This window comes from Cololabis saira, chromosome 23, assembly GCF_033807715.1.
Source record: "Cololabis saira isolate AMF1-May2022 chromosome 23, fColSai1.1, whole genome shotgun sequence".
Taxonomy (NCBI): domain Eukaryota; kingdom Metazoa; phylum Chordata; class Actinopteri; order Beloniformes; family Belonidae; genus Cololabis; species Cololabis saira.
In genome coordinates, this window is record NC_084609.1 from 17,612,769 (window position 1) to 17,635,864 (window position 23,096).

General features: G+C 39.7%; 1 protein-coding gene across 6 annotated transcripts in view; it reads left to right on the plus strand.

Annotated features, from left to right (window-relative positions):
- The window catches only part of LOC133424379 (ninjurin-2-like), a 34,198-nt gene extending 11,242 nt beyond the window's left edge, over positions 1–22,956 (plus strand). Inside the window, exons 2-5 of one of the 6 annotated variants that reach the window (XM_061714934.1) lie at positions 17,957–18,093; positions 18,596–18,675; positions 19,435–19,616; positions 21,232–21,350. In XM_061714934.1, the coding sequence (XP_061570918.1) occupies positions 17,957–18,093; positions 18,596–18,675; positions 19,435–19,604 (387 nt within the window). In that variant the 3' untranslated portion in view covers positions 19,605–19,616; positions 21,232–21,350. The other 5 variants (XM_061714933.1, XM_061714937.1, XM_061714938.1 and 2 more) reach the window with 5 other exon arrangements.
- Positions 22,957–23,096: the final 140 nt, after the last annotated feature.

Genomic DNA, 23,096 nt, shown 5'->3' on the forward strand with positions numbered 1-23,096 from the left:
CAGCATTATAACTCCCACCCACTCACATGCATAAATCACACACAAGGCTTTTCAATCTATTCTTCCACGATGCTCTACATACACACCCTTATCGTAAATAAAGCCCATACTTTTTTTTTCCTTCGTGCAATTGCGCATCACTTATCAACTACACATAAAGTCCAGCTGTGTTTGACTGCAGCGGTTGGAAGTGAGAGGAAGGCCATTTAAACGTGCAACTCAGAAAAAGTCCAGTCGTGCTGTGTGATGTGTTTGGAATGCTGTCAAACACACACGGAGACACAGTGAAGCGTCTTCTGCAATGCAATGCGCATAAACGTGCATAGTGTCATAACCATGAGCAGTTCTTTCAGCGCTCATGCGACAGAAGGTGTGATTGATAAAGAGTCTGTTTATAGACGAGACGCCGATGCCTCGCTCCTCTGCAGATGAAAGCACGTAAACATATATCTTCCCAAAATATCGAGCTGTTGCTTTAAGAGGGGCCTTAGAAGTGACAAATAACAAAAAGAAACTATCTTGTTAGGGAGGAGGGGTATTCGGCATTCAGAAAGCATGACCAAAAAATTAATTTGGCAGCAAATACACATTACACACAAGCACACAGAGAACTTGACCTCATGTTTGTTCAAAAAAGCACATTGCTTGGCCAGTATGGCTCGTGTTTGTGTTAATAGTAAGGGTGATGTAAAGGTAAATACTGACCTCTTTCAAGTTGTATTTCCTCTCCCTCTGGCACAAGAGTTAGGTCACTGGATAAGACAGTGTGTGTGTGGGGCTGATCCCAGACCTGAATGTTTCTAGTCAGGCTTGTAGGGGTGCATGGATGGCAGAGTGTGTGTATGTATGTATAAAGTAGATATGTGTGTGTCATCATTTAGCTTCTGAAAAGGTTCTTGCATATTCCAGTCTCTCATACAGAAGATGAAAAATGTCCATATTCACAAATCTGCTAGTAAAGAATAACTTCACAAGAGCTCTGCTTCCCTCATTTTGAATACATATTAAGACTTTATTCTTAGTGTATTTTGACATTTTTACGTAAACCTGCAACTTTATTTTATTTATTTATAACCTTTTTTTTCATTTTCTCCTACAACTATAACTTTTCATAATATTATGACTGTAACTTTATTCATGAAGCCCAAGAAAATCTTTTTCACACTTTCAAAGTAGTGCTAAAACTCGAGTACTTACGATTATTCAGTGTGTCACTTGCAGTAATGTGCTACCTCCTGCAAGAAATTAGACACTGCTCAAATTCTCAAGTTTCCCGCTGGTTTGAGTAAACAGGGTAATGTGGATGTTGACACGGCACCATGTTTGCATCATAGGTATTTGTCAGTATGTCCATGGCACAGCATGCTCCAAAGTTCACACAACATCAACACAGCATGCAGGCGAGTGCAAAAGTGTTAAGGTAGAAAAATTCACAACATAATATACTGCTAAACCATATCAGTTGTGAAACTATGACTGTCCAGCCATCCTCAGTCTTTCCTCTTCAACACAAAGCAATAGTCCTGTTCCTCTGGACCGACACTTGCATTTGTTAATTTTCAGGCTACACACCATTTTGCCCCTTATTTACACTAATACACGTACAATATAGACAGATTTTCATCCTAAACAAAAATAATGTGTATAATAGTAATGTAATAATTTGCAAACTGCTGTCAAATGCTTTTAATCTGATACGTATCAAAAAATAAAACACTATTGTTTATTATAAGAGGATTTATTCAATATCATCTGACTTGATTTTTTGGATTTTGCTCCTGTGAGTATTAAAAGTACACGCTAAATTACATTTACAAGTGTAGTCCACTTAAAACAAGAGGATAATTTTGTTCATGTGCGATCTAGCGAGTGTTTTAAGTGTAGGAAGGGTGAGCAAAGCGTGATTCACAGCTAGTGTGAAGCAGACGTTGAGTCTTACCTCATCCAGTCTGCAGCTGAAGCCCAGCGGTGCCTACGGTGCTCGTGGGACCATTGATGATTTCATCACAATGAGATCATGCGACTGTATAACAAAGGCACTTTATTATTAGTTGTTCTGTGTGTGAACCCATATTGAAGAAGTCTCAAAGGGGCACAAACTCCACTTTCGATAGGGCTCAGAAGCTTTTGTTTTCACTTTTTTTAGAGACATTTTTCAAATTTTGTCTTGAAAAAGTGCATTCTTAGACCCTGCTGTTTGTTTGTTTGCCCCAAATGTACCACAGGATCTTGTTTTAATCCCAGACAAGATCAGCTGGTGGTGCTACAACATATGAGATTTTTTTGAAGAGTTTAGGGTGTGAAGCCGTGTTTTGTAGTTACACTTTCACTGTTGAGTTGTATTTATCGTGAACAGGCACATTTAACATTTCACAGGAACTCTCTCTTAGTGTTACACAATCCTGCTCTGGGCAAACATTTAAAGATATATACTGGCGTTTAGTCACCTTTAATGTTTTATAAGCAGTTTGCATGTTGCTTGCTTGGTGTTATCCTTCAAAACCAACATGGTGAAACGTAAATCTTTTCATTTACCGTAGAATATATATCCTTGGCTTGTCATGGAAGGTAGTGATGAATACTTTCCTCTGATCTGCACATATAGAGATCAAAAAAGAACAAAGATATGCAATACATTGTAAATTTACAGCTGAAAATGCTTAAAAGAAGGTGATTATGACACAGCAGTGTTTTGTTGATTTGAAAGAAAATAATATCCACAGTGCAAAAGTAACCTGAACAAAGTACGTGACACCTTTCCATGTGGGCTGAATTTAAAACTGAATGGAAATTAATAAAAGTTTAAACTGATGAGCTGAAGATGTTTTAGACTTTGAGGTGAGGTCTGCAGTTTGTGTCAATGGAAACAAAAGCACCATTAAGCGTTAACACTGCTTTTATCAGCAATAAAAGCGCCGTTAATAAGAGCTCCAAACACACCAATAAAAGCACTGGTGTCATCATGTTTTCCCTTTGATATGGCTTTCATTGCTATAGCAACACATTATCCATGCACATTCTTCAGGAATTCATCCATCCATCCATCCATCCATCCATCCATCCATCCATCCATCCATCCATCCATCCATCCATCCATCCATCCATCCATCCATCCATCCATCCATCCATCCATCCATCCATCCATACAGCTAACTTTTCCGACTCTACTCCCAACCCAACTCTCCGGCGGGTCTTGTGTCTACTCTGAAGCCTCCTGCCTTTGGGACATTTCTAAAACATCTCCCCTAAAAGACATCCAACAGGTTTTCTGAATAGTTCTTGAAACCACTTTGACTGGTTCTCCTCAACGTGGAGAAACAGTAACTCTACTCTAAGCCCCACCTTAAAGGCCACCCTTCAGAGAAAGCTAATATTATCAACTAGTATTTTTAATTTAATGTTTTTAGTCTGTGTTTATTGCTCGTGGCCACAAACGGGCGCTGGGACAGGCTGGTAAACTGAGAGCTTTGCCCTTTCAGCTCAACTCCCTCTTCACCACAACATACACTGTGGATGACGCCCCTACTTGAGTATCAATCTGCACTATTCTGCTCCCACTCGTGAAGAAGATCCTGTTCGTTTTTGACATTATGATACTCCTCCACGTGAGCCGGTAATTCATTCCCAACCTAGAGTGAGCAATCCACTCTTTTCTGACAGAAAAATATGGCCTCAGACTTGGATGTGCTGAATTTCATCCCAGTTACTTCACAGTCGGCTGAAAACCCCCCGCTGTTAGAGATCTTTGCTCAAGGAGGCCAACAGGAGTAGTTCGTCTCCCAAAAACAGACCTTCACCAAACTCGAAACCTTCCACCTATACATATATACATACTATATACTATACTGTACATGCACTTGTGACTGGTGATTCAACAACAAAAACATTAGTATTTTTTTCTTTTCTTAAAAAGATATCCTTACAGTTCCCCACAGCAACTACCGCTTTGTTTCTGTTACTCTCAAATGCTCTCTACAGTCAAACACAGACTCTGATATGAAGCGTATGCACAAATTAAATGGTTGGTCATGTCTGACTGGTTGAACAGGCATTCAGCAGCAGCTAACACTCGTTAAACCTCTGGCTGCAACAAATCTTTACTTTTCATACCTCAAAAAGAAAGAAAGAAAGAAAGAAAGAAAGAAAGAAAGAAAGAAAGAAAGAAAGAAAGAAAGAAAGAAAGAAAGAAAGAAAGAAAGAAAGAAAGAAAGAAAGAAAGAAAGAAAGAAAGAAAGAAAGAAAGAAAGAAAGAAAGAACTGTTGGTTGGAAAGGAGATTAAACAAGTGACTCTATTTGCGTTCCATGTTTTTATTCATATTAGAGTAGAGTGGTGAAGGGTCGGAGAGCGCAAACCATAATTGAGAAAGAGAAGTTAAAACAAGAAGCAGGGAAAAAGAGAGGTGATGGAAGACAGTTGGCGTGACAGGGAATTCACAGCCATACATTTCCCTGCTGGGCTCTTTTCATTTTTTGGAGCTGCAACAGCTGACATATGTTAAGAAATGCACTTTTTTTTCATTTGTTTTGGTTCACAGTTGGATCACTTAATTTTCGATATCGCACAGATTTAAAAGTCGTCCGTAATGCGTGTTTGGATTTAGGGTTGGGTATGTTTGACTCGCACCCTGTTTTGGATTCAAGTCCATCTGTTTCTTTAAGCGTGTCATACAGCGGGACGCAACCTCGCCACAAAGCACCAGCATTCGTGGAACTCGGGAAGTGGGAATGCACATATACAGACTCACAGGAAGTATGTGTTGAGGACGGTGATGAAGGCCGGACCATAAAAGCCAGGAAGTCGCTTGGAGGAATGTCCAGCGATGCCACACGTGGCCCGGGCCTGAGAGCTCGCAGGCCTAAGGGAGGTTTAAACTCCAAACATGTGTGGGAAAACACATCTCTTTTGAAAGAGCAGCGCAAAAAAAAGGAAAATACTCTGATGTGCCATTCTTACATCTCGGGAGCTTTCCATTCTTTTCATAACTAGGGCTTACACAACAGTGCAGCCTTAAGGGCTTACAAAATACTATCACGTGCACAGTGGACGTATTTACACTAGACTATATGCACACTCACGTGCACGCATGTTGCTTTAGTGTGCCTACCCCACACTGCCCGTGTCTTATTTGTTGTGGATACAGGTACCGTGCTGCGACTGTAAATCAGCATTAAACCCTGGCATTTTACGTCTTTTGGGCAACGAGTGATAATCACTCAAAACTTCAAGAGCTGTTTGAACTCGTTGCGTAATCATCGCAGCGTTGTTACTCCGTTCCAAGGCTTGGATGACTCAGGGTCGTGATATTTAACAAGTTGATTGGTGATGTGGTAATGATTTTTGCATTCATTCTACCTCGTCATGAAAGCAAGAGCAGGTGCATTGTAAGGATTTGGGAGAGGATGATTTAATTCTCAAAAGTCTGATGAAGGTAGCAACTGCTGGATCAAACAACGCTTTCTTCCTCATGTACATGTGAGTCAGATTCCCTTGCAGTTAATTACTCTTGGTATGTTCCCTCAACAAATAGCACATTTATTGTTGTCATCTGTAAACTGAAACAGGAAAAAAACATGCATGAGTGCATTTTACAATTATCTAAGAGCCTGCTACATCTCAGTCACTGTTCGTACATAAATAAATACCATCATGACAACATTTTCCTTCCATAATAAAGTCTTTGAGAGCAAAGGCGGGCAGAGGATCGCCAAACACGGAAGAAAGTCATTGAAACGTTAAAAATGGTCCTTCTCAAGCGTAAACTGGTCTGAATATGCATTTGTGTGGTTATATGGTTCAATGCTTAAAAGAACACCCCCCCGCCTTTTTTTTTTTAACTCAACTGGATTTGGAGTCCTATCCCAAGCATTAATGGGCTTTGGAAAGCTCAGCAAGCCACACTTTCCTGTTTTTGTAGTTACTCGTCACAGTAGAAGTTTCATAAGTGGGAAAGTTATCGGAACAACCCACTGAATTGAGGGAACAAAGGAACACGTTACGTCTCAACGTTTTGCAACAGCTACTACTAATACAAAAATAAATAAAAAATCCCAGTCATACCATGGTATGAAAGGGTTTTTCAATTAAAATAATTAGGCCTGAACAAAATAATCCCACAATGTTGCATCTCCTAACACAGAGACTGAAAATCACTCTTTGGGGGGCCACTTTCTTTCTGTTTGGTCTCATCTGTGCTGACTCGGGAGGAATATACACCTTACACTACACAAATCACTTCAAGTGGGACCAATGTTGCACTCAAACTGGATGAGCGGACAGTTCTGTTATGTATTAGGCAACATTTAGGTTAAAGATCGGTTTAAAGATCAGTATCTACTTATTTTTCTATAGAAATGCCTGAAAACTTAATGATAATGAAAAAATAAATTCAATAGGAGCTCAGATTCTTTTTCAATCCAGCACCTATCCACCGAGTTGCAGTACTTGAACACATCTCTTCATCGGCTCTCTACTTCGTCTCGATTCTGCTTCATGTTATCAACTGTTGGATGCACATCTTGTCAGACTTGACGAAAACTTGTTCCTCCTAAAACAGTTGCTAAAACAGGATGTTTGCAGTCGGACTGTACAAAGTGTCCAAAAGAAAAAGGAGTAAAGGGAATTCCAGAGCAAGTGGAAAAGAGGAAGTCGAAATTAGAGAGTTTAATCAACAACTGATCCCATAAAACACTCTGAGAGAACTTTTTTATACAATTCCAGTTATGCCTCTTTCATGTTCTTCTTTGATTTCATGCCAAAAGCCTTACCTGACATACCAGCAGGCCTGTTACACAGATCACTTATAAGAAGTCATCTCTGGAATCTGTTTGGAAAGGTGCAAACACTTTAAAGAAAGCTGTGCAAGAACCATCTGTCTATCATTGACTTCCACGGGCCAATGATACCGATCAGAGCATTGAGTCATGACAGACATAATTTGGCATACCGTTAATCAAACAAGTTTAACTGTGCCAAGAAAAACTCTAAAACAAGGAATGCATTTGCGTGAAGGTGTTCTTGTGTTTCAAACAAGGGAAGGTGAAGAACAATTGTTACTACTTTGATACACTGCTTTGTTTTGCAAAGCAATTCCTTCGGATCGTCTTCCAACGTAGCCGCTGGCAGAGTCGTGGTAACAGGATGTTGTACTGTCACAGTACCACGCCTAAAATGACACGCAAAACCAAAGAACGATAGCGCACGACAAGACTTGGCATGCTTTCACTACTTTATTTTTTGAGACCCTTCGCATCAGGGAGGAGGGGCCAAGTTGTGTCAAGCAGTCGCCTGTTAACCTCAGACATGTTAACACATCGTGTACAATAAGTGAAGAGTCCCAGATGTGCCAGAGCCAAACCCTGGGGAACCTCGGCCAAACCCCTGTTCTATGATCACTTCTCTCCCCGTGGTTGCCATCAACCCAGCTGAATTTGAAGCTGCCAATAGAGGATGCCGGTCGGTTTAGAACCGCTGAGGCTTGAGCATGAAGCTGGGTGAGGTGAACTCTGGTGTGATCTCGATCTTGCAAGAATCCAATCGCCTTACAGAGGAACTCAATCCCAGGGGATGACATTTAAACGAGCAGCTTGGATCTTTTATTTTCCCCTCTAATGGTAGTGAAAAAGCAAATACAAAAACACATCAGAGCAAGAAGGTTCCTGAATCTACTGCTTGTATCAGCTTCATTGATTTTCCTAAACTGTCCATAGGAGTGAATGTAGGCATGCATGGTTGTGGTCTCTGTGTGGTCCTGTGATGGACTGGCAACCTGTCCAGGCTGTACCAAACTCTTGCCTAATGACAGTTGTAGTACTCTCCAGCGTTCCTGTGACCTTGAACAGACTGCAGCAAGAACAGAAAGTGGACCGCTAGACCTACAGCATCACAAGCTTCTCTCCGGTGTCAGGTTCAACTATGCTGCTTAGTCTGTCTCCATCGTTGATGTTCCTCCCCACTTCAAACCTGGCAAGCATAAAAGCCCCTCTCTCCTGCAGACACCCCAAGTGTATCATGAAATGGAGAAAGGTTTATAGTATTATTCTTTCTGTTACTGAAATACTGATTCAGCTCTGTATGAGCTGATTTATTGAGGGTTTGAATGTTGCTGATGTTCATTTGTGAGTAAAAGATCAGGACTCCAACTGGAAGAATTGAGTGGACAATGTAGACTCATCTGAAGTGAGAAATATAACCATTTGATCATATCACAATTTGCCTTAAGCAATTGCAGCTTGTCAGCGGCTTAAAGCTGCAACTTCTTTCTTGTTGTGCTGTAAAGGTGCAGCAAAAGGCCGAGTTGCTTGACACACATCTAAATGAGCTGCTTTTGCAAGCGGTTGACTTTTTGTCATGCCGCAGTGAGATAACAGCTCTGGCTCTTCATACTTGCCATTCCCGCTTTTCAACACTGAACTTCATTTCAGATATAAAGACCTTTGGAGACAGTAAAAAAACGTTTCTGTTTGCGTTTGTGTATGCAGAGTTGTCATGACAGCATGCTGAGTGATTGAAAGCACATTGTGAGAGAACACACTGCTGGCATACGATCCACCTCCAGATCCACCTGGCCCACACACACACACACACACACACACACACACACACACACACACACACACACACACACACACACACACACACACACACACACACACACACACACACACACACACACATTCCTGTTTCATACACAGAGTAACACACACTTTTGCTGGCACATATTTAAAGGTATTAGGATCGTATACCAAAACACCTCCAGGGTGACATCAAATGAGAAGCAGGTGTTAATAAGGCAGGTGTCAGAATGTCCCTCATGTCATACGCGTCAGGAATTTGGTGAACAAAGTGGCTTTAAGAAAAAAGAAAAAAAAAAGGAAGATTGTTATTTAATGTTACATAAGATGTTAACATGTTTCAATGGAATAATATATTGTCCTTTTTGGGAGGAAAATAAGAAGTTTGATCATTTCATTTTGACATTAAAGTTTCCAAAGTGAAAAAATGCACAAGATCATACGCAACCTTTTATTTTCCTCTAAAAAGTGTAACCTCAGCGTAGTTCGCATCATTTTATCAAAGGAGCACAGAGGAGTATTTTCCATGCTTAAGTTTCTGTTTCATTTGAAGCAATATCTGGTTATTTCTAGGAACTGTCCCTTCTTCTCAAGGTCTCCTGTCGAAGAATGAAGTGAGAGATTTCCTTTTTTTTTGGTAGCCCACAGCTACCGGTGCCCCATTTAGGTTCCTGTGACATGAGTGATTTGGTTTGGATGGTTTTCATTTGCTATCAGCAGTTCTGTATGGTTCTGAATAGAAAGAGCTGCCACCAATTCCTCCCACTTGGAATAGGTCATATGAAAACGAAATACATACTAACGTGACCTACAACTGCAATGTCTTTTTATGGCAATAAAAGAAATATCCACCCAGTTTACAGTTCTGCTCATGAACCACAAAGTCCAGTGTGTGTGTGTGTTTTTAATTTTTTTCTTTAATCCCTGTCTTGTTGTTAACTCATAAATTTTTGTTGTGGGTTCTAAAATTTTGCTGTTGACTTTTGTGTTTTGGGGTCAACACGCCTTCATTTATATCTCTTCTGTTTTGTGAACGGTTGGCAATTTGTTCTACAAATGATGCAAGTGTGCATAATTTAGAAAATATTTTAGTAATTCAATATTCAGTGTTAGTACATTAAAATATTAGCGATGTGGTAATTATTACTATATGAGCACAATTAAGAACATCTAGTGGTAAAGCAGAATCTCTGACAGACCACAGCGGAGGATTAGCAGATGCAACAGTTGTCTTCAGTGGTGTTTTTATGTGGACCATCTTGCTAAAAACACATGGTAATGACAAAAGTTTCATTTTATTTTTACAGTAATAGATTATTTTTGGAAAATTTAGGAGGTGATGAAAGAAAAAAAACAACAAAGGAGCAAAACATTGTATCTATCTACAGGTTAAAAATAACATGTGGGTTGATTCAGGTGTATCATAAATGGAGCAGGTTCATCAACAAAACTCACGGTTGTGGATCAACATCGGCAATCAGGGTTTGGTTTTTCACTCATTGGATTGGGTAACCAAGAAAACAAATAACACCCACACATTTACGCACCATTTTAGGAACGTTGTTAGTTTTGTGAATTACAGGCCAGTTGGCAGGAGGATGGTTGATAGAGGGGGCAAAGGTCAGAGGTCAGTGGCTTTTAAACAGCAGGCCTACTACGTGTGTGAGTGGTCTATGAATGTTATATGAAGGCCTTCAAACGTGTGTGTGTGTGTGTGTGTGTGTGTGTGTGTGTGTGTGTGTGTGTGTGTGTGTGTGTGTGTGTGTGTGTGTGTGTGTGTGTGTGTGTGTGTGTGTGTGTGTGTGTGTGTGTGTGTGTGTGTGAATAACAACCTCCGCCCTTGTTATTTTCAGTGTCAAAGTTCACCAGGTTGCACTCACGTTTGACAGATCTTTAGCCACTGTTTGTTTTCCTGTAGGGACAAGTCTGTTCATTGATAGACCTACAAACCCGCCACTCTCCAGGAAAAACAGACACATGCATGCACACACACACACACACACACACACACACACAGTCCTAAGGTATTCTACCTAATTTTTGCTAATAGCAAGGATGGGAGACCACGAGAGGTAAATGATGCTACCTAAAAGTTATTAAATATTCCTTCAAATGAAATTGAAAATTACATTTTAACGTGGAAAATAAGATTTAAAAAACAATGTTTTTGGGGTTCTTCAAGCTCTTTTTCACCTACTGTTGGATCTCTCCCTGTATAGCTTTATTTTTAATGTATTCAATGTTCTTTTTTCAAAGAGTATGTTCCTGTATACTGCACCAATGCAATGTTCCCAGTCCCAGCACAATTTTACAAGTTAAGAAACAAAAAAAAGGAAAGAAGAAGAAAAAAATGAAAGGAAAGGGTAATTACAAATCTACCAATCTAATCTGTGTCACAACCTTTCTGGCAGTGTTCCCTGAACCACTGCCACACATCTCTCCCCCTACAGCTGAGTGAAAATACATCAAGCTACAGAGGTCAAAGTTAAAGTGTCTTGGAAGCAACTGCCCCACAACGCCATCCAAAAAGGAGCATTTGTTGTGAAGACTTCTGCTTTCCATCATCAGCTGTTCTTCTCAGGGTGCTGCAGTGAACCAGGGGTGTCGTCATCCCGCCTTGACAGTTTCACCGTGGTAAAGGCTCAAGTCAAAGTTTCTCAGCTCCAAAACCATCTCCCCTTCCAAATTTGGGGGCGGTACCTACGTGACTGACAACAAGTTCAAGTACACCCACAATCGTGCGACTTTGTCACGTCATCATGTTGTACTGAGGCCTCTTGCTGCTCGCTGCTACCACACATGGCAGAAACTGATATTACACGATGGAGCGGAACTAGTTATTTGGCACACTGACTCTGTAGATATCTCAGCAGCCAAATACATGGTCATCATTTTTGTGACATGACCGCACTTATTTCTTCTCATTCTTTTGCTGTTTTTAAGTTCTTTTGGGACATTTCAACCTACAATCTTAGACATGAATCCTTTAGTCTCGACTTAATTTGCCACCTGAAAGTTTTTCAGAGGCAAATTGGGAGGAATCAGCAAACAGACTTCAAAGCATGCAATAACTGTGGGCGCTTTTAGTCCATAAATGTGTCAAGCTCATGAAGTGGAGATGTAATTAGAACACAGCTGCAAGTATTTAAGATATTCCCGTTGCTTCTTCTTGTCAGGAAAGCCGTGAAGACTTGTTCTGCTTCCTTGTTGCGTTTTGACTGGACACTACAACCAAAGTCAACGCCATGTGGTATTGTGTTATTAAAAAAAAAAGTTTACAAATCTTTTACTAGTGCTTCATTTAAAGATATAATGTTTGAGATTTAACTTTATATTTGGGACACCTGTTACAGCTGATGGCAATAGCAGTTGTGGTTTTATAACACAGGTCAGCTTCATTCAAAAAAGAATGGGAGCTGCAATTTTTAAGTGTGGGTTTCGTCTGGTCTGATTTTAGTTTACGGTATATCAATTTATACACGGAATAATTCCGGTAACTCTTGACTGGGGATCCTCTTCTGCTTTTATTGCAGCCGAGCCCAACTCATTTCTTTGTCACAGCCTTCTTCCTCTTTGTGCCACTGTCTTTTCTTGTCATCTGCTTTTCTGTTTTCCTCCTACTCCCTGACCCTAAATGGCACTTACATAAAAACCAAACAGAAAGATGATGCCCCTAAGGCAAAGAGAGCCTTGGAAAATGTAGAAGGAAAAAAAAGTACAGTCAAGTACACTAGCAGGGAAACAGAGAGGGAGAGACACGGTAAAAATAAGATACAGTACAAAAAGAAAACCAGAGCTCCACTCCTAGACAAGCGTCCCTTCCCATTGGCTGTTACCCTGGCCAGTTGCAGTCGAGGGGAGGACCACTTCCTGTCTGATCTGGGAGGAGGTGGGGGGTGGCCTCCCATGTGGTTTCATGAGTATGTATGTGTGTGTCAGTGTGTGCATTCATAGTTAGGGGTATTTTTGTGTGTGCTTCATTCAGGCACACAGCAGACAAGCATTATGTGTGGACCTACTGTATGTGCTCATGCTGTTTGGGTAAGAGTTGTGTACATCATGTGAAATAGCCCATGATTGAGGATGAGTGGATTTTAGGAATTGGGTTTTTCTGGTTTTTATTCTCGCAAGGACTGGATTTCTGAGAAAAAAATAAGAAAAGGGTTTACGATATAAATACTATCCACAAAAGCCAGCAGAGAAAAAGATGTCTTCTCTGGGCCAAACTGCTGTCACTCTTACACTTCCATCTGTAAATACAGTATACGTGTAGAAAAATATAAGCATACACACATGTGTGGTTAACGCTGTGGGTTTAGACTGAAATTTCCCAGCATCAGTTGGATGAATTCTTTGGTATTTCTATAACGTTCCTGGAAAAGGTGTGTTAAACTTGCATAAGTGAGAGAAAGAACAACGGTTTTTAAAGTCTATGAGACTTAAATCGGTGTGCCCTCATATGCTGAGTTGTTTAATAGATCTGAATATCCACTAAATCCCACTGCGTGAGTGTGTAAGTACTGTCTCCTCACTTTGCAGAAGAAAGGACAACAGCATTTAAAGATTGTTCAAATTATGTCATATAGTTGACTTCTATAAGAGTCTATTTTTACCCAAACTCTAGTTTTCTCCTAAATCAGGTCACTTTGACATGTGACACTCTCTTTTGCTGACCACAGCAAGATTATGCACCCAATACAACCTTAAAAACTGCTGCGACAGTTTGAGGAATTACATTTGATAACATTTCAGTTTTGAATTCGCCTTTAAACTCCACAAATCTGAATCTGATCGGTCGTCTATGGGATGCTCCACAATAAGCCTGATCAACAGATGTCCCAGTGTTAGAGTTTAGACAATACCCCCTCAGGGTTGTTCTGATGGTACAAACATCTGGATTTGTGGGCGGTTTTTGCACAATAAATTGCACACCACTCTTTTGGAGTGTCTTACCGCTTTTCGCTACCCACTTCCAGTTAACAGCAAACACGGCATGGTGTGAAACTGGTTGAAGATAAAGATGATGTGTTATTCTTCTCTGATCTGGGTCTGTGATGTCATTAGGTGATATGAATGGCAATAAGTTGTCATGTTGAGGTTTTTGAGTTAGTAGTGGCATCAGACAACCAAAAAAATATGCTCCAAACCACAAAAGAATGTACCTTTTTCTTGTTTCTATTATATGTCTTCTTTCATCATTAATTTTAAGAAACAAACTTGAGAATGTATTTGAACATGCACTGACACAACTTCAAGCTCTTTTCTATAATGTTACAGTACTGACCATGCATTCCTTCTTCATATTTTTCATTTATTTTTCTATGTTTTCTATGATTTAAACATCTCAGCGGTAGGCCACATACCATTCATGAGACTGAAGTGAATTCTGGACTCTAGACATTATTCTAAAGACGCTTATGTACATCGATTAAATACTTTGCAAATCCTGAGTCCTTTTGTTCCTTGTGTGCCTGGTCAACCCAAATATTTTCACATATTTCAAAAGCTCATGAGCAGCCAGGGGACGTAATACCAGTGAACAGCTGAAAGTGTTTTGGGAGCTTTTTGGGTTAATGCCTCCTAATCAAACGAAAAGAAAAAAAAATGAAAAGGAAGCATTTTCTCTTTCTTGTAAAAAGAAAAGAAGATGTGTTTCTGAGCCAAGTAGTCAACCTTTAACCTTCACGGTTACTCAGCTGATTGTAATTGACATGTTTTAAGGTAAATGTGTGTGACCCTGCAGCTACTTCAGAATCCTGCTGCAGATAAGCACAAACCTCCGCCCTGCCCGGGTGGAGAGACAATAGGCTAAACACTGACTTATATGCATATTTTAATATATATAAGTGCGGATTTAGCACGGTAAAAGCACAGTCGATACATTTAAGAGGTATTACTCTAAGTGGACACACATGGCCTTTAAAAATGTGGCCCACTCCAATGTTTTGGTTGTGGTGTGTGTGTTTTGGCCACATTCCCAAGGCTGATGTTGATAAAGTGTGACCACACATCCCCAAAGGAGGAAAAGATGGATAGATGCCAGTATACATACATGCCTTTTCTCCATCACTCCATTTCAAATGCTGTGTCCTTTAAAACACTTCCTACATGTCTTTCTTGCTATTTTCACACTCTTTCTCTGTTCTTCTCTCCTGTCTCTCTCACACTCTCAGAAGAACATACAGAAGGGCTTGCGTACATGTGTTCATAGTGTTTTGACAGTATTGCAGTTCTAGGAAGTGCTGAATAGTTTCTTGGAGTTTTACTGAAACTGGGTCAAACTGTGTTGTAACACGTAATGTACAGAGCAGGAATTCAAGCTTTTCAGTGCAGAAATACATTACGAGCACAAGCTCGATGCAGAGGTCAACCAGAGATGGATGTTTATCCCTATTTCTGTTCACGCCCCGTGTTTTAGTTGACCTTGGGATAAACAGAAATACATAACTTTTTCGTCTTGTGGCGCTCAGACGGTCCAAACCGTGCAGCTTGCTTCTGAGGTTGCAGCACAGTTATGGCAAGCCACAGACTTCAAAAGAACTGTAACAGGGGACTATTAACTGACAAAGTTCATTTGGCAAATTGCTGTCCCCGTGCAGGAGGAAGTAGAAGAGAAGTGGTTGCTGTTGTGGTGCGGTGCGAGCATTGTCGTAATAAGGGGAAGACACCAAAAACACATGATTTCAGCTGGCAAAAACGTTGTTATTACATCCTGCCAAGTGTCACAATGCACACATCCCTTGTCTGCAAGTATTGGAAGGCTTCCTTTTTCACTGAATATTCAACAGACTAGCATGATGGGGCCTGTTACTGGTGCTTGTTGCTTACAGATAAGTCCACAGCAAGATTACTTTTTTTTGAGGTTCATGGTGGGTGCGAATGTTGGCACACCAACAAAGTCGATACATATTTATACTCGCAGCCCTCCCTGTGGTCTGATCTCGACACCACCAGCACCCAGGATTGTGTCCACATGAGTCTGTTTTTGTCTTAAACTGAACCACATCCGCACTAGCTTTTCAGCTCCACATGAGGAAAGTTCTCCATCCACGTGTGAGAGCAGGCTGAAAACTCTCCTCTTTCAAATGACTGTATGACACTCTCACGTTTAAGCCTTTTGACTGATCTGACACACAAGCATGAAGTCAGAAAGAGACAAACTTTCCTTTTTTTTCTTCTTTTAAGTAATTGAGATGTTCATTAAAAACACACAATTCTGTAATGTCATTTGAGAAACCTTGGACCCAAGTAGCAAAACACAAGTACAAGGACCTTGACAGAGTTGAACAATGCAGTTCATGTGTAGTGTCAAACGCTCTGTTTCTTTTGGAGCAGCAAAGTACAGTATGTTACAACACAATGAGCTCATAAAGTACAGTGTGTCCTAAGCGCACACATGACTGACGTATGATCTTTTTCTTCCTTTGGTACATTTTTGCCTGAAGAAAAACAGGCTGGTTTACACTAAACTGACATTGCCTCAGGTGAAACAATTTGTGAGCTTAAACCTGTAGCTTAGTCTTAGGTACATAAAGTCTTTCTGTGCATCTGCAGTCCATGCTGTGTGAAAGAACAGCACTTACACGTGGGGGATTGTAGTTCCTCAAATGTGCTGCAAGTCATGGATTGAGATCCTTTAGAAATATGCATACGCATGTATGTGGCTCTGTCTAATGTGTGTGTGCCATTGGACAGAATCTCATGCACACATTATTGTAGATTTTTTCACTGCAATAGAGGTCGATTTAAGCATACAGATCGTCTGAAAAAAATAAATCTGAACTAATTTCAATATTTTGAGTCATCTCAGCTTGTAGATGAAAGTTTCATGTCGTTCACATACTAGTGTGGGTTTTTTTCTCCAAGTACACTAGTTTCATCCTACGGTCCACATACATGTCTATGAAACTAAATAGTGAATCTAAACGGCCTACAGACGTGAGTGTAAACGAGTGTGATTGTTTGTCTATATGTGACACCGTGATGGACCCCTGCCTTTTACCAGAGGAAAGCTGGGACCGGCTCCAGCAGCCTGTGACCCTGAATAAGATGAAGCACATATTGCTTGTGGATGTATGATAATAGAATACTTATATCTAATATAATGCAGGGTAAATACATAATCTATTCATCTATTCATATGTTCCTATTGAACGTATGTTTTCAGACGGTACCCTGTAACGGTGGCTGTGGTTTTTGCTGCCCTCTTCTGGTCAGATTCATGTTATAACATACAGTCTTGTCTGACCACAACTGTGCCACAGTCTTTGGTAAACCTGAAGTTGCTCAGAATGGTTTTTTATACTATTTTGCTTTTTTATGTATATATATATATATATATATATATATATATATATATATATATATATATATATATATATATATATATATATATATATATATATATATATATATATATATATATATATATATATATATATATATATATATATATATATATATATATATTAATTTGCTGCTTTAGCTAATTTCCTTTCCAATTAAAAAAATCCAGTTTGTGATTTTGACAGTGGAATGGATTTGTTTTCATTTCGCTTTCACTTGCACTATTTTTGTCTCTTTCTCACTTCTTTTTTTATTTTATTTTGTCTGTCTCTTCTATAGTCATTGTCTCTTGCTGTTCTCACTCTTCTTTTTGACGACTATTGATTATGCCGTGGTAGTTTTGCCTTGCTGTGTACTGTAGTATTGCATTTGAATCAGTATGGATTTTGAAGCAGAAATCCAACCTTCCAAAACTGTGATTTTAGACTCACTAAGAACAAAAAGGGGGGAAAAAACTGACATTTCCGACAGCAGATGTTAAGAGTGCTTCTCTACAAAGCACCCATGTTGCACCACTCATTGGACAAACCACAAACCTTTTGGCATTTTTAGTGGCAACTTTCATCTTTCTTAAATTTCTTTCGGGCTCAAACAAGTATTCATCTGTTTATCTATCTTTCTATCAAACAAACTTGGATGACTGGGGTTGGAGGGGGTTATTTTATGGGTTCTACTCCATGAGCCATGGGAATGAGACTAATTAATGACATAAATCAGGTCTGTGAATGAATTACTTTGTTTAACTTTATCTCAGGATAAATGTGACACACCGTTAAAGAAGAGCGGCAGTCCTTCTGATTTTGAGAGCTTTGATTCCTTTTCTGTTCTTTTTGCTGGCAGCAAAATTATCATGGCATATAGTCTTAATTTATGCCATAGATGGGAATGAATTTGCCCCCCAAGGAAATTTCATCTGATAGCTTCAGTGAAAGGGAATTCACTTACAAAGCTGAGCTCCTCTGGGAGGTGTTTGTATGTTTTTAAGTACCGGTAAATGAATCATTTGGAATCTGATATCAGCTTGTGTCTTTGTTTCAGGGAGGTCCAACCTCTAACGTGAACATGAACCTCTACGCCACTAAGAAGACAGCAGCTGAAGGCATGTTGGACATCGCCCTGTTCCTGGCTAACATCACACACATGAAGACTGTCATCGAACAGGGAGCGGGATATAGGTACGGATAGATGCAGGAAAACATCATGAGGACAAACCTGTTTAAAACAATTAAACAAACTTAGTATGACAAAAAATAGCTTTTAATCAGGATGAAAGAACAATAATTACTGGCTCATGCTCACTGATTTATTAAGGCAGGGCAAGGCAAGTTTATTTCTATAGCACAATTCAACACAAGGTGATTCAAGGTGCTTTACATCGACATTAAAAGCAGCAAGACATAATTGTACAGTAAATAAAATTATGAGAAAAGGAGGTAAAATAATAAATAAAATGATAAGAAAAGAAGTAAAATAATAAAAAGCACAAGCTAGTAAAAATAAGGGCAGTAGAGTACAGCAGGTAAGTATTTAATTCAAGAGTAAGCTTGAGTAAACAATAATGTTTTTAGGCCTGATTTAAAGGAGCTGACAGTTGGAGCAGACCTCAGGTCTACAGGAAATATTAAATCATATTTCAGTGTAATATTCACATTACTTTGTCTGTCTTTTGATTCTCAGGTACTATGTTGCTGTCCTGACACTCATCTCCTTCTCCCTGGCTCTCCAAATAGTGGCAGGAGTGCTGATCATCATCATTGGTAAGCTTTAGAAAAATAAGAGCAATTGTGTGTTTTTAACCAATCATATTAACTCACTAATTCACATTGATGCATTGCTTCATTGAGAAAACATAGTGCAAACTGGGCCACTCGTCAGTTTGCCCTCAATCAAGTTCTCTGTGCAACCAGAATAACCCATCCGCAGGGAGCACTCTGCAGATGGAAGAAGAAAGAGTATTTCTCAGCATGTTTTGCGGTTGTTCTTGGAATGTGTTTGTAAATGTGTTTTGCAGCCCGTCGAGACATCACCGAGGAGGCGAACCAGAAGCGGCTTGACAGCTTGAACAACGCCACAACCGTCATCATTTTCCTCATCTTCGTCACCAACCTCTTCATCTCGGTTTTCGGGATGGAGCGCACCGGCCTCTTTGCCAGGATGCACTTCTGACTTTCATGTGTATGAAATAATAAGAAATGCTCTTCATTGGTAGATTCTAACTCATGTGACCAGCAAAACACACACAAACACACACAAAACACCCATTAGTGTAACCTACTGCTCTACTCACTCACTAATAAAATACACTACAATTCTATTCGGATGATTTCATTTGATTTTAGTAGGCTAAGTATGAGTGGAATAGGCAAAAGGACCAACCAGATTTGTGTGTATGTGTGTGTGTGTGTTTCTCTCTCTCTGTGTGTGTTTCCTGTTTGTGTGCTTGTGTGTGTACGGGGTGCTTGTATTATCCATGTATGTGTGCGTGTGTGAATGCTTGTGTGTACACGTGTGCACAGGCCGTTTTGAGCGGACCTTCCTCCCCTCCTGCCGACGATGTTTAAATTTCCTGAACAATCTTATCACCGGCATCATCTTCCTCACTCTCATTACAAATATCATCAAAGCTGCGTTTGGCACACAACGCAGCTGCCTCCTGCGCTGGTTATTTCAGCGCTTCATTCTTTGAGGCATAGATACAGTATGTAAGTCATAAAATAAACTGCACTGTGGTGGCGTTTAATAATACAGTCATGACGAATTAGTCACAGCGCAATTTTTCATATGAACACTAGATGGCGCCAAATACAAATGTTTAGAAGTCAGTGATTTACAATAAGATCGTTGGAGGAGATTATTTTTCTTTGGTCTCAGTGTTCACTGGGACCATGCATGAAGATCGTATGTATTTGCATTATAATTAATAAACGCAGTGGTATTCAAAGTGCAGAAAAACACTTACAGGATCATTTTGTAGAAAAATGTATCTCGCCAAATGTTAAATCTGTTCAACCAGCTCAAGCATCTGTTGGATAAACATTTCATAGCACCATCTTGTTCATTTTTCTTATATTAACGAAAGAGTATGGACTCCATAGTCTCAATCAAAAATCACATTATTCTCTTTACTGTTTGTTTTTACCTTGCAGCAGCCTAACAATAATAAACCTAAATCTGCAGCCTTGTCTTTAAAACCTTCCATTCACGTCACTTTTAATGCATATTTTGAATGTGTCAGATCCTTCTAATGATCTTTCATCCCCCTTGGCTTTAAAGTACATCTTACATTTTGTGCAAATATACTGTTCATTTCTGAGTGGAAATCCAAACAAACACAAGATAAATGGAAAATATACAATAATCTGGCAACATGACCATTATGTTAGAAAAATATAAATATATCTTAAAATAAAATGCTAATCCAGTACCTATTTTGGTAGAGATAGATGTAAAGACTGAAAGGACTTTCAATTGTACGCATTGTGCTTTTCCTTAATGGACTTCATTAAATCAATCATTTACAGTAGCAAGAAAACACAGGAAACAAATAAAATGGGAAAGAACGAAAAAGTAATGAGTCACTACTTAATTTGCTGTGACAGCAAACTATACCTAAGATGAATTTGCAACAAGAGTAGCAGGTGCAGATAAAAAGATAAGAACGAGTATCCACACTAATACACACATAGCAGTCATGTCCCATCATGCAACGCACCATCATATACCATGATCATGCTCTTCTTTTACATTTTAATAACTAATTAACTTATCAAAATTAGACTGGAAGCCACTCATTTTATATGAGATAGGCACATTTCTCAGCTCTGTTAGGGCAAAGTTAAAATTAGTTAAAATTTAGAGTCCTAAAGAGAAGAGTCTAGGCTTTACGACATCTATGCTAACGGTTTATCAGATCAAACGACATGTACAGAAATCTCTTGGTAAGAAAACAAAATAAGCGTAATTAGAGTAAACAACACTGTATTCACAGTCAAATGTTCATATTTTTATCTTGCAAGGAAAAGGTCTCATCTTTGCCCAGTTAAGAGCTCATTCTTATCAGTTTTTATCTAGTTTTCTTAACGTTTACTTTATAGTCTAGTTAATTCAGTTATTATGTCACATAAACCATGCAAAGGCTGGGGAAGTATGAGAGTGAAAGGTTTTGTACTGTGCATTTGTATGTATGAGATATTTGTGTGTGCTCCATGTGAGAATGTGTGCATGGACCAGCGCGTGCTGGAAATATTTGAATTTGTGTATTTGTGCATCTGTCCATGTGCCCGTGTGTGTGTGTGTGTGTGTGCATGTTGTAGCCCGCAGGGACCTGAATGTGGTGTCCAATCAGAAGCGGCTCGACTACCTGAACAACGTCACGACAGGTGTCATCTTCGTCACCACGGTGGTCAACTTCTTCGTAAGCTTCTTCGGATCCAAGAGGACCGGCTTCTTCCGCTGGCTGCTGGCTCGACTCCACTTCTGACAGACCACAAATACACTCACGTGTCGGATACACACTCAGCCACTAACACACTCTTTCCAACAGTGTTTAGTGTGCACACACGTGTGGGACAGAAGAAATTCAAATAGCTCAGACAAACAATTCATGTTCCTCTCACATGTATTCGGATGTTATATCTTGATATTCCTGCTTTCACTTTAAAATTGCAACTCAAACAATAATCCAACTAAAACACTTTCACTTTAACCAGCTGTGATATAAAGATGCATGTTCTCAATTGCTGCACTAATATGCTTGTGCAAGAAAAAAAAAGAAGCATTTCTTTTCTATATTTAGCTTCTGTTATATGTGTTATATGTGCAAACTTCTATACATCTATTCAATGTGTACTTCCTTTAATGGGCAACATGAAAAAATAGAAAAATCTGTGACTGAAAGTATTTATGATGCTCAATAGCAGACGTAAAATAGGCTAAATGTGTGTATATGTTCTTTAGCATGCTGAATAAATGAGGTGTTGTAACAGAAACTTGTGCTGTATTGATTAAGTTTTAACTGCACCTGGTCAATGTCAGTAGAGCTAAAACCACAGCGCGTGCATGAGAAGGCGAGGATGATGATGCAGAGAAGCAAAGAGGCTTTTGCTCTTTCTTGAATGTGGATCCTGCCCGGATTAGAGGTCCCCTGGCGTGGTCTGAACTCTTGTCTTTCTTTATTGTGCATGTGTGTTTGTGTGTGACAGGACGTCGGAACCTGAACAACTCCACCCTACAAAACCGTTTGGACTACCTGAACAACATGACAACCATCATAGTCTTCATCACCACAGTCCTCAACTGCTTCATCAGTACTTTTGGCATGCAGCGGACTGGACACTTCCCCTGGCTCATGATGCGCATCCACTGATGCACACATACCTGCCAGCTACTTCACCTTTTGACTGTACCCCGTACCGACACACTCAGTCATATATAACATGCTTTTGTGTATGTAGGCTATTCAACCGATACTTGTAGATGATAATAGCAGATCAGCTGAACAGTCACAGCAATTACATATTAATAATGGCATTAAAAAAACCTGTATGCATTATTTACCTTCCACTTTTATTGATCTTATTCTCCTAAACATGAAATAAACATGAGTCAACGCAGTCTCTTTCTCTGTGTTAACACAAAGGGTCACACCTTTTCAAGTATGCATGTGCTCTGTACTCCAGCTTCCTTCCACAGTCCAAAAAACAGGTACCGGTATGTTAGGCTGATTGCTGACTATGAATTGCTCTTAGGAGTGTACATGTATGGCTTTAATTTAATGCCAAATGTATTGCAAATCAAAGCACAAAATCTGACCGCCAAAACCCAGAATCTGTAACCAAGAAATGTCTGTGTCCAATGTTTAATCAGCGCAACTTCAATCCAAAGCGGGGGAGATGGGACATAGTCGAGATCTATAGCTCATTGGCTACTAAATAACACAGCGCCTTATGTCAACATTGATGGAAGCAGGTTGTTAGGGTCATTCAGGGCCAAAATCACCACATTGGGGGGGACATGTCCCCCCCCAATATTCAGATATACTCAAAATGCCCCCCCCCCCCCCAATATATAGCTATCTGATTAAAAAAAAAAAAAAAAACGTCAGGCAACCACATACACATCCCACTGTCCGAAATAATCAATAGCAAAAAAGTCATATAATCATTATTATAGCTAAACA